This window comes from Cyrtonyx montezumae, unplaced genomic scaffold (genome assembly GCF_038088225.1).
Source record: "Cyrtonyx montezumae isolate F1298 unplaced genomic scaffold, pur_monq_1.0 scaffold_32, whole genome shotgun sequence".
NCBI lineage: Eukaryota > Metazoa > Chordata > Aves > Galliformes > Odontophoridae > Cyrtonyx > Cyrtonyx montezumae.
In genome coordinates, this window is record NW_027072037.1 from 526139 (window position 1) to 536928 (window position 10790).

The following is a 10790-nucleotide window of genomic DNA, read 5'->3' on the forward strand; positions in this document are numbered from 1 at the left end:
CCGTCCAGATCCGATGTTGGGGAAAGGTTCTTAAACAATCTCAAGAGCGAGATTAAGACAAAAATGAGGTTAAATGCCATAAAACCTTACCAACTTTATTTGCCTTAACAAAAACAGATAAGAGCAATAGGACAGAGGGAAAAAAAAAAGAAAAAGAAATTTAGAATCCCTAAAGCAAAAGAGCAGTAGAAGGCACAACTAATTACCACCACCATGACCGGGGATTCGGCGATGTCCTGCTGGCTCGTTGGTGATCCACGTTGCTGGCTCTGCCCAATTCTCCAGGTGCTCATTAGGCAGCAACGCTGAGACAAACCAAAGGCCCAGAGTCCCTTACACTTTCACATAAACTCTCCTCCGTGTCCTTCCTGAGTATTCTGTGTCTCACACTCCACCATGGAAAACATCCCACCATGTATCCCTGGCACCCCGAAGGCCATAGCTATGCAACAGCAGGCACATCTCTGCCTCATCCCGTTCATTTCCAATAAAGCAGTGTAAATGCACTCTACTCCAGCTCCTTGTGGGGTGACCTCCTCTTCCATTCTCATTTGTGGGGATCCTGCTCACACCTCTTGTCCTCCCTTAGACACGAAACCTGCCAAGCAGCCAGACCTCAGGGAGTGCTGGGACACTGCTCTCAGACAGAGCATTAAGGTTTGGCTTTTCCAACATGGAGCCAGACGTCCCTTTCCAACGTGGGACGTTCTGTGATGCCACCATTCTCATGGCACCAAGGAGGGATGCTCCGTGACCCAACCCTGGGCAGGCCGTGCCCCAGCAGCACCAATATGGATTGTGAGCAATGGGCTGAAGGTCCCACAAAGAGCCTTCTCACATAAAAGTGCTCTGCTCCAGGTGTGGGCTGGGGGTTGGGGTGCTGGGGCTACTCCCTACTGCTCATGGTTGAGGACAGCAGCAGTGGGCACGGGGCTTTTCGTGGGCATCCTTCCATGCACCAGGAGCACTGCTGCCATTGTCAGCCCTGGGCAAGGGTCTGCAGGGCCACTGTCCCTGTCACATGGCGTATTGCCCATGGTGCTAGAGCTAAGGTTCTCTGCCACCCTTTGCTCGTAGATGTGTTTGTTATCTGCACTGCTTGGGATGGAGTACACTTAAGGGAAATGCCTGTACACGGTTCTGTGGGTGAAGACGTGGGCTCCAGGATCTGGGACGGGGCTGTACTGTGCTGGTGGCAGTCACGGGGCGGTTCCACAGGGCTCCATGTCACGGCCAATGCACTCTTCATGACCTGGACGAGACTTGTAGTACTTTGACCTGTTTCCAAATTGCCTCTATGCCAGTTTCTTAGTACCCCTCGTGGGGGTTTTGCACGAGTATGTCTGGGGCACCAGATATCTTGCTGTGCGTGTCCCAGTCCAATTCAGTGGGAGTATTTTATGGGCATATCCATCTCCGCACAGCCAACAATATCCAAAGGGGAGCTTACATGGCTTGTGCCTGTCTGACATCAATGCTGTCCCCATTCCCACTATGGCTTACACATCTTTATCTCTGGACCATGTTGGAGTGCTATTGGTCCGAAGGTCACATCTGCTTCCTTGTTTCCATCTAGCTGCTTCATTATCTCCAGTCACTACCCCAGAATTACCATACTCCCAGCTACACCCCAAACCTGTCAGATTTCTCCATGCAGCGTTTATTGGGAGGGGGAGCTGCCCTTGGTGCAAAAACTGAGGTTCTCAGCCTCCCTTTGCAGTTGGTTTCATTTTCTGCACTTAATGGGGCTGAGCGCATTTACGGGAATTGCTTATCTGTACATCTCGTGCCTCATGCATTGTTTCTGCAGGTGGGGCAGGAAATCCTCAGCTCTGGAGCATCCGCAGGGCGGCACAGGGCAGGGCTGGACTGCAGTCCCAGTACTGTACAGCTCTGCCCTCCTGCTCCCCCAGGCAGCACAGCACCACAGTACCACGCTGTATCACAAAGAAATTCTTTAAAACAAGGCTGGTGAGACGTCAACCAAGTTTATCAGAAAAGTTGTTGATGTTCCAAACCTGGCAGTGTCCAAGTCCAGGCTGGATGTGTCTTTAGGAGAGTGGGAGGTGTCATCGCAGGGGGACAGCTCAGATGTGGCCAATGGCAGCACTGCCCTCCACCTGACGCTGCCTCTAAATACACCGCTGAGCTGCACAGTTCATCCAGTCCCGGCACTGCTCTGCAGGAGGAGAGAAGGAACGAGTGCAGCACTCGGACCTGGGACAAAGCACTTTGGTGAGTTGCCTGCAGCTCTGCTACCGCTACTAATAGGAATTCCAAGCCAATATCTCATTCCAAAGAAGAAGAGAAAGTCAGTGGTGATGGGTAATTTTGATAACATTTTGATTTCTCTGTGCACCCACGGCTGTGGGACAGACCCGAGTCCCCAGTGATCATCTGTATTACTTTCCTTAGCACCGTGAGGGAAGCGGGGCAGATTTGTGCCATTCTCACTTAAAATCTCTGTCTCCTTACAGGTTCTTGACTGAGTGCACTCACAATGGCAGGATATCAAAGCAAAAGTGAGTTGCTCACCACCACACAGAGGCAGTCGCAGCCTGGAAGGGCTCCTGGCTGAGTGCTGGGGAAGCACGGGGTGGGGGAAGGGGGGGGGGTTGCATCCTGGTGCAACCACATGTACATGGCGCATGGAGTCTGTGTGAGACCATGGCCTCAGCGATGTCCTGAGGCTGCCTTCCATCTCCCCACACAGAGACCCACACAGAGACAGGGTGAGGGCAGATGGGGCCGTGCAAGCCCTGCGTGCCTGCTGGCAGCCGGCTGCAGCTCGTGCTCTGTCCCATCCCCTCAGGTGCACAGCGGTGGTTCGGGGACACCTCCACCTGGGAACCAGCACATGGTGAGCAGGGGGAGTCCTAGCAATGTGGGGCTCACAAATGTCTCTGCTTGTTCCACAGAATCCAAGCTGTGCATCCTACTGGTGGGCAAGACGGGGAGTGGGAAGAGTGCGACAGGGAACACCATCCTTGGGAGGAAGGAATTTGAATCAATGATATCAGCTCATGGAGTAACTCGAATGTACAGCAGAAGTGAAGGAGTCTTTGAGGGAAGACGAATTGTTGTTGTTGACACTCCTGGCCTATTTGATACAAGGGAAGCCAACTGGGAAACAGCTGAAAAGATTAAGGATGGCCTTCGGTACCTCGATGCAGGGGTCCATGCCATTGTCCTGGTGATGCAGCTGAGCCGAATCACTAGGGAAGAGCAGGAAGTGGCTGAGTGGGTGACCAAGATGTTCCACACTAAAGCAGAGAAGTACACAATCCTGTTGTTCACCCGAGCAGAACAGCTGGATAATCCAGAAGACCTGAAGCGTTTCATAGAAGAGAGCCCATACCTCGCAGGGCTGGCAGCAAAGTGTGGAAATCGGTACATCGCTTTCAGCAACACTGCCACCGGGGAGAAGAGGGAGCAGCAGGTTGAAAAGCTCATCGAAATGATTGATGTCATGGTAGAGAGGAATCGTATTTCTCCATATTACACTCGAGAAATGATGGAGGAAGACACACGGACATTCTTTGAGAGGTTTTGTACAATCCTGTAGGCAGCAAGGAGTCGGTCCCAGAGCGGATATCTCTGCTGTGCCATGGCTGTTATCTCAGTGGGGCAATGTGTGGCATGGTGTGTGGTGATGAGCGTGAAGGAGCTGTCAATAAACACTGAGCTTTGTTGCCTGGAGGAGTATCCGTCTGTGTCCGGGGCTTTGCTGTGCTGAGCAATGCTGGGAGGAGGTGGTCACACCCATGGTGCAGTTTGGACAAGGCTCCAGTGCTGGCTGTGCCTCCAAAGGATGGGATGTGAAGAGCTGGTGCATGTGGTGGTGGGCACACGTGCTGTTGTAGAGGATGGTGGGGATGTGGGAAGGCGAGCTGACCTTGGTGCTAGAGCTCAGGTTCTCTGCCACCCTTTGCTCGTAGATGTGTTTGATGTGTTTGTTATCTGCACTGCTTGGGATGGAGAACACTTAAGGGAAATGCCTGTACACGGTTCTGTGGGTGAAGACGTGGGCTCCAGCATCTGGGACGGGGCTGTACTGTGCTGGTGGCAGTCACGGGGCGGCTCCACAGGGCTCCATGTCACGGCCAATGCACTCTTCATGACCTGGATGCTGTCACTAAGGTGCACTAAGGAAGTCTGTGGATGGCACTACACTACAATGAGCTGCTCACTCTCTCTGGGATGGAGAGGCCTTGCAGAGAGACCCTGAGCGATGGGAGGGCCATGGAATGCCCAAGCACATGGAGGTGACCAAGAGCAAGAGCTGCATTCTGCATCTGGGATGGAGCTGCCCCGGGTATACTTGCAGAGTGTGAGAGGAGAGGATGGATGGCAGCCCCACAGAATGGCTCTGGGAGAGATGGCACACACGGCTGTGGGGTGTGCAGGCTGTTGTGGGGCTGGCGGTTGCACGGTGAAGCTGAGAAAACCGATAAAGTAACTTGACACACCAGTGAGTTATGTCAAGCAGGTATTCCCTTCATTAAGTGCTGGGTGCATGGGGGATCGCTCCACCAAACATGCACATCAAAGAGAGAAACGAATACATATTTAAAGGCATAGCACACACATATTCATTGCATTCCAAACTCTGCTTATTCTGGGGGTTAAAGCTAAGAGTCAATTTTACTGTAAATTTTCAAACCCTGAAGGGAGAGAGTTGCTTACCACTCCTGTGGGTATTTTGTTGAGCAGAGACATCTGGTTATCTTATTGGGACAACAGAGTATCTGTTCTGCTTTCTTATCGACAAGTTTAGCTGTCTCCATGTTCTTGTTTTTGCATTTATGCAAGCCCCTTATTAGTTGGATTTGTGCGATGAGCTGCTCTTCTAGAGAGAAGCTGATCTCATGATTCAATCCCCCCTTTTCAATATAATAGGCAGATTCTTTTGCCTAAGGCACACTATTGTCCATTAATGCCTTCCTGAAGTAGAATCCCAGATTCTACTTGGTGGTTTATGTGATTTCTTTTCCAGGCACTATAATCACCAAGGCTCCTCTGACAGCACCAGAGAGAACACTGCACACATCTGCGAGTTAACACTGAGTATAATCAGCACAACTATAGCTACAAACAGTTGCCTTAGCCAGGCTAAATTAGGGAGCCAGTTAGTGAGCATATTCCATAAGTCTGTAAATCCCAATGAAGAATCCCAATCTCATGAGACTTGATGTAGAACTTCGACCTGTTTCCAAATTGCCTCTATGCCAGTTTCTTAGGAACCCTTGTGGGAGTTTTGCACAGGTATGTATACTAGTCTGAGGCACCAGATATCTTGCTGTGCGTGTCCCAGTCCAATTCAGTGGGAGTATTTTATGGGCATATCCATCTCCGCACAGCCAACAATATCCGAAGGGGGGCTTACATGGCTTGTGCCTGTCTGACATCAGTGCTGTCCCCATTCCCACTATGGCTTACACATCTTTATCTCTGGACCATGTTGGAGTGCTATTGGTTCAAGAGCTACATCTGCTTCCTTGTTGCCATCTAGCTGCTTCATTATCTCCAGTCACTACCCCAGAATTACCACACTCCCAGCTACACCCCAAACCTATCAGATTTCTCCATGCAGCGTTTATTGGGAGGAGGAGCTGCCCTTGGTGCCAGAACCGGTGATCTCAGCCTCCCTTTGCAGTTGGTTTCATTTTCTGCACTTCTCGGAGCTGAGCTCATTTACGGGAAGTGTCTGTTTGTGGACCTCGTGCCTCACGCAGTGTGTCTGCAGGCGGGGCCGGGTGCTCACAGGCTTGGGGTCACCTGCAGGGCGGCACAGGGCAGGGCTGGACTGCAGTCCCAGCACTGTACAGCCCCGGGCTCTGCCCTCCTGCTCCCCCAGGCAGCACAGCACCACGCTGCTCCTCTACGCCTCTGCCCACGTTGGGTGGGGAGCGGTGGGAATGGGAGCAGAGCAAGGACTCGTGGGTTGGCATGAAGACAGATTAGTTGGTGAAGCAAAACTGCAATACTGATAGGACAAAGGTGAACGGCTTGACTGTAAAAGAGGGCAGGTTCAGATTAGGTATCACAAAGAAATTCTTTAAAACAAGGCTGGTGAGACGTCAACCAAGTTTATCAGAAAAGCTGTTGATGTTCCAAACCTGGCAGTGTCCAAGTCCAGGCTGGATGTGTCTTTGGGATAGTGGGAGGTGTCCCCGTACTGGGACAGCTCAGATGTGGCCAATGGCAGCACTGCCCTCCTCCTGACGCTGCCTCTAAATACACCGCTGAGCTGCACAGTAGTTCCGGTCCCGGCACTGCTCTGCAGAAGGAGAGAAGGATCAGCACGAGTGCAGCACTCGGACCTGGGACAAAGCACTTTGGTGAGTTGCCTGCAGCTCTGCTACCGCTACTAATAGGAATTCCAAGCCAATATCTCATTCCAAAGAAGAGAAAGTCAGTGGTGATGGGTAATTTTGATAACATTTTGATTTCTCTGTGCACCCACGGCTGTGGGACAGACCCGAGTCCCCAGTGATCATCTGTATTACTTTCCTTAGCACCGTGAGGGAAGCGGGGCAGATTTGTGCCATTCTCACTTAAAATCTCTGTCTCCTTACAGGTTCTTGACTGAGTGCACTCGCAATGGCAGGAAATCAAAGCAAAAGTGAGTTGCTCACCACCACACAGAGGCAGTCGCAGCCTGGAAGGGCTCCTGGCTGAGTGCTGGGGAAGCACGGGGTGGGGGAAGGGTTGCATCCTGGTGCAACCACGTGTACACGGCGCGTGGAGTTTGTGGGAGGCCATGGCCTCAGCGATGTCCTGAGGCTGCCTCCCATCTCCCCACCCAGAGACCCACACAGAGACAGGGTGAGGGCAGATGGGGCCGTGCAAGCCCTGTGTGCCTGCTGGCAGCCGGCTGCAGCTCGTGCTCTGTCCCATCCCCTCAGGTGCACAGCGGTGGTTCGGGGACACCTCCACCTGGGAACCAGCACATGGTGAGCAGGGGTTGTCCTGGCATTGTGGGGCTCACAAATGTCTCTGCTTGTTCCACAGAATCCGAGCTGTGCATCCTACTGGTGGGCAAGACGGGGAGTGGGAAGAGTGCGACAGGGAACACCATCCTTGGGAGGAAGGAATTTGAATCTAAGGTTTCACTATGTTCGATAACCCCAAACTACACAGGACGTAATAGTTCCTTCCAAGGAAGATCAATTGTTGTTATCGACACTCCTGGCCTTTTTAACACTAGAGGTGTCACTGTACAAGAAACTGCTGAGAAGATTGGAAATGCTCTTCGGGATTTCTACGGAGGGGTCCATGCCATTGTCCTGGTAATGCAGCTGGGCCATTTCACTGAAGAATGTGAGCAGGTGGCTGAGTGGGTGACCAAGATCTTCCATACTGAAGCACAGAGGTACACAATTCTGTTATTCACCAGAGCAGAAGATTTACAGAAGCCAGAAGATCTGAAGGGTTTAATCAAAGACAACAAATACATCAAGGAGCTGGCAGCAAAGTGTGGAAATAGGTACATTGCCTTCAGCAACAAAGCAACTGGAGATGCGAGGGAACGACAGGTTGCAGAGCTCATCAAAATGATTGATGCCATGGTAGAGAAGAACTGTGATGCTCCATGCTACACACGAGAAATGATGGAGAAACCTAAGACATCTCCTGAACAGGTTTGTACCATCCTGTAGACAGCAAGGGGTCAATCAGAGATGAGGTGTTCCTGATACCTTTGCAGGGTGATCTGGGGTGTGGTGTGCGAGCGTGGTCCTGAAGGAGCTCTCAATAAGCACTGAGCCTTGATGTCTGGAGGAGCATCTGCCCATGCTGGGTTCTGCAGTGCTGAGCAGATGCTGGGCTGATGGGTCGGGCTCCATCAGGTTGGGACATGTGGGTTCATGTGCTGGTGGCAGTCCCTGGGGGCTCTGCAGGACTGCATTTTGGGGCCGGCTCTCTTCAGTGTTCCCTTCAGTGTCTGGATACAGGTCTTCAGTAGAGAGTGGGGGAGCAGAGGCTGGATGGCAACCCCACAGAAGGGCACTGGGACGGCGCGGTGGGTGTGAAACCACAGTGTGTCCTGGATCCAAAAGGACTCCATCCCCTGGGGTGCAGCAAGCCCAGCAGTGGCAAGAAGGATTATGCCACAATTCAGGAAGCTTCTCCTCTATGATATGCAGTTGAACAGCTCCGTGCCAGATCTGCACCTTCCCATGTGATCCTCTGCATTCTCTTCAATTAAATGAGGCTCCATATGCCTCTTGTTGCTGCATGCAATGCTGGGAAAACTCGGGGGCTGCCAGACCTATCCCAGATTCATTTCCCACACAGACAAGAATGGGAAGAAGTCTAGGCGTGAGCAGGGATCACAGAACAGCAGTGTGGCTGAGGCTGGTGGCACCACTGGGTCCCTCTGGTCCTCCCTGCCCCAGCCAGGCCATCCAGAGCAGAGTGCCAAGCCTCACGTCCATGGGAGTTGGAGATCCCCAAGGAGGAGAACCCACAGCACCTGGGTCCCTGTGCCAAAGCTCTGGCTCCCGTACAACACACAGCAATTCCCTCCGCCTGACGTTGCTTCTTCTTTGCTCTGCACAGCTCAGAGAAGTTAGCAGGGGTGAGAGAAGCGGGGGATATTTCTACTAATCTCACTTCAAATCTCTCTCTCCTCTTTCAGGCACCCAGTCAGAGTTCAGAATGTGAAAACAAAGGTGAGCTCCTCCCCTGCTGAGTGCAGGCAGACCCAGCCCTGCCCAGGCTTCTCATTTAGCTCACTTGGATGCAGTGCTGGGGAAGGTACAGTGGGCTTATATCCTCGTGCAGCCTCTTATATACAGTGGGTTTTCAAGGGATGCCATGCCCTCTAACGTTGCACAGAGGGAGGGCAAGGGTAGATGGGGCTGAAGAAGCCCTGTGTGCCTGCTGGCAGCTGGCTCCAGCCTGTGCCCCATCCTGTGCCTGCAGGCACACACTAGTGGCTCGGGGACACCTTTCCTTGCAGCCCCAGGCTCCTCCTCTGTGAGGCTCACACACTTACCTGATTTTTCCATCAGAATTGGAGCGTCGAATCCTGCTGGTGGGCAAGACAGGGACTGGGAAGAGTGCAACGGGGAACACCATCCTTGGAAAGAACACATTCAAGTCTTACTGCTCAGCGAGTGGGATAACCCAACAGTATGAGGAAGATGAATGCTACATCAATGGAAGAAAAATTGTTGTTGTCGACACTCCTGGCGTTTTTGACACTATGGATTTCAGCAGGAAAACAGCTAATAAGATTAAGGATGGTCTTCGATGCCTGGAAGAAGGTGTCCATGCCATCCTCCTGGTGATGCGGCTGGGCCAAATCACTAAAGAGATAGTGCAAGTGGCTGAGTGGGTGACCAGCATTTTCGGTACCGAAGGAGGGAGGTACACAATCCTGTTATTCACCCGAGCAGATGATCTGGAGAATCCAGGAGATCTGAAAGGTATTTTAGAAAAGAACCAATTCCTAAAAGGTTTGGTAGCAAAGTGCGAAGATCGGTACATTGCTTTCAACAACAAAGCCACAAGAGAGGCAAAGGGCAGGCAGGTTGCAGAGCTCATCCAAATGATTGATGCCATGGTAAAGAAGAATCGCCATGCTCCGTGTTACACACAGGAAATGCTGAAGAGAAGTATACGGGACTATGTTGAAGAAAAATGTGTTATCCAATAATCAAGGTTTCAGTCAGAGAGCAGACATCTCATCCGTTGAGCAGTTCCTGCTGCTATTGGGATGCTCCCTCCTGCCCACAGTGTTGTCCAGTGGGCTGGTCCTTATATCCGAGGCCTTGCTCAGAACTCATAACACTATCCTGCTAAATACTATGACTATGAGCTAATCATCTCACAGCCCGTGACTCCCTTGAGCTATAATTCTGAAAGAACAAGACTGCATGTGAACTCCTCAATTCCTTCTAAAGATGGAGAAGCTTGAGTGATGGTAATCATGGGGTGGATTAGGTAATTATTGAAAAAAAAACCTACTGGGCTGTTCCCTGCTTAAAGAAGGAAGGGGCTGAAGAAACCTCCACGGAGGAATGAAGTGGATATGCAAGGAGTCTGTTTCAGGATGGTAAGGAAATTGTACACAAATAGTTCAAGAGAGAAGGAATTTTGGGGAAGACAGAACTACGGACAAACTGGGAGAACAACGCTGACTTCCAGGACCAGTTCTCTTCCCCCTGCGTATAGATGCCTGTTGGGTAAGACGTGCACGCTCAGCTACACCGAGTGCTTCCCCCAGGAAATTAAAGATATACTATAGATGAATGCATTCACAGTTGTCTGTGTTATTCACACTCTCGGTATTAGTTTCTGCTGTGCAGACTGTGTGGTTATCACTGTCATTTCAGAAGAATCTGTCACCTGCTGCTACAATAAAGAGCAGTATTCCACAAGCTAGTCGTAAGAGCCGTCATGAAGGAGGCCAAACTCTTTTGGGGTGGTCACAGAATCATAGATCACAGAATGGTGGGGTTGGAAGGCACCTCAAAGACCACCCGCTTCCATTCCCAGTGCTGTGGGCAGGGTCGCTAGCCCTGAAATCAGGCAGCCCGGGGCCTCACCCAGCCTGGCCTTGAGCACCTCCAGGGATGGGGTGAAAATTTCCCCTTGACATCGAATATAAATCTTCCCTTCCCCCCCCCCCTCCAGTTTATAAGCTCCCTCCAAGTAATGGCAGGTGGCAGTGGGGTCTCCCCAAAGCCTTCTCTTCCCCAGGCTGAACACCCCCAGCTCCCGCAGCCTGTCTTCTCAGAAAAGGTGCTCCAGCATGTGTAATGCACAAAAAGCTTCTTCAC

At 51.6% G+C, this 10790-nt stretch overlaps 2 protein-coding genes across 2 annotated transcripts; both read left to right on the top strand.

Moving 5' to 3' along the window:
- The first annotated feature begins 2441 nt into the window (after positions 1-2441).
- Positions 2442-3699, top strand: LOC136053922 (GTPase IMAP family member 9-like). The gene is made up of 2 exons (XM_065744892.1): positions 2442-2522; positions 2919-3699. Exons 1-2 carry the CDS (start codon positions 2501-2503, stop codon positions 3563-3565), a joined length of 669 nt encoding a protein of 222 aa, XP_065600964.1. The 5' UTR covers positions 2442-2500; the 3' UTR covers positions 3566-3699.
- Positions 3700-6593: 2894 nt separating this feature from the next.
- Positions 6594-10390, top strand: LOC136053926 (GTPase IMAP family member 8-like). Its single transcript, XM_065744898.1, has 4 exons — positions 6594-6625; positions 7015-7643; positions 8642-8675; positions 9018-10390. The coding sequence occupies exons 1-4, from the start codon at positions 6604-6606 to the stop codon at positions 9662-9664; spliced, it is 1332 nt and encodes a 443-aa protein (XP_065600970.1). The 5' UTR covers positions 6594-6603; the 3' UTR covers positions 9665-10390.
- Positions 10391-10790: the final 400 nt, after the last annotated feature.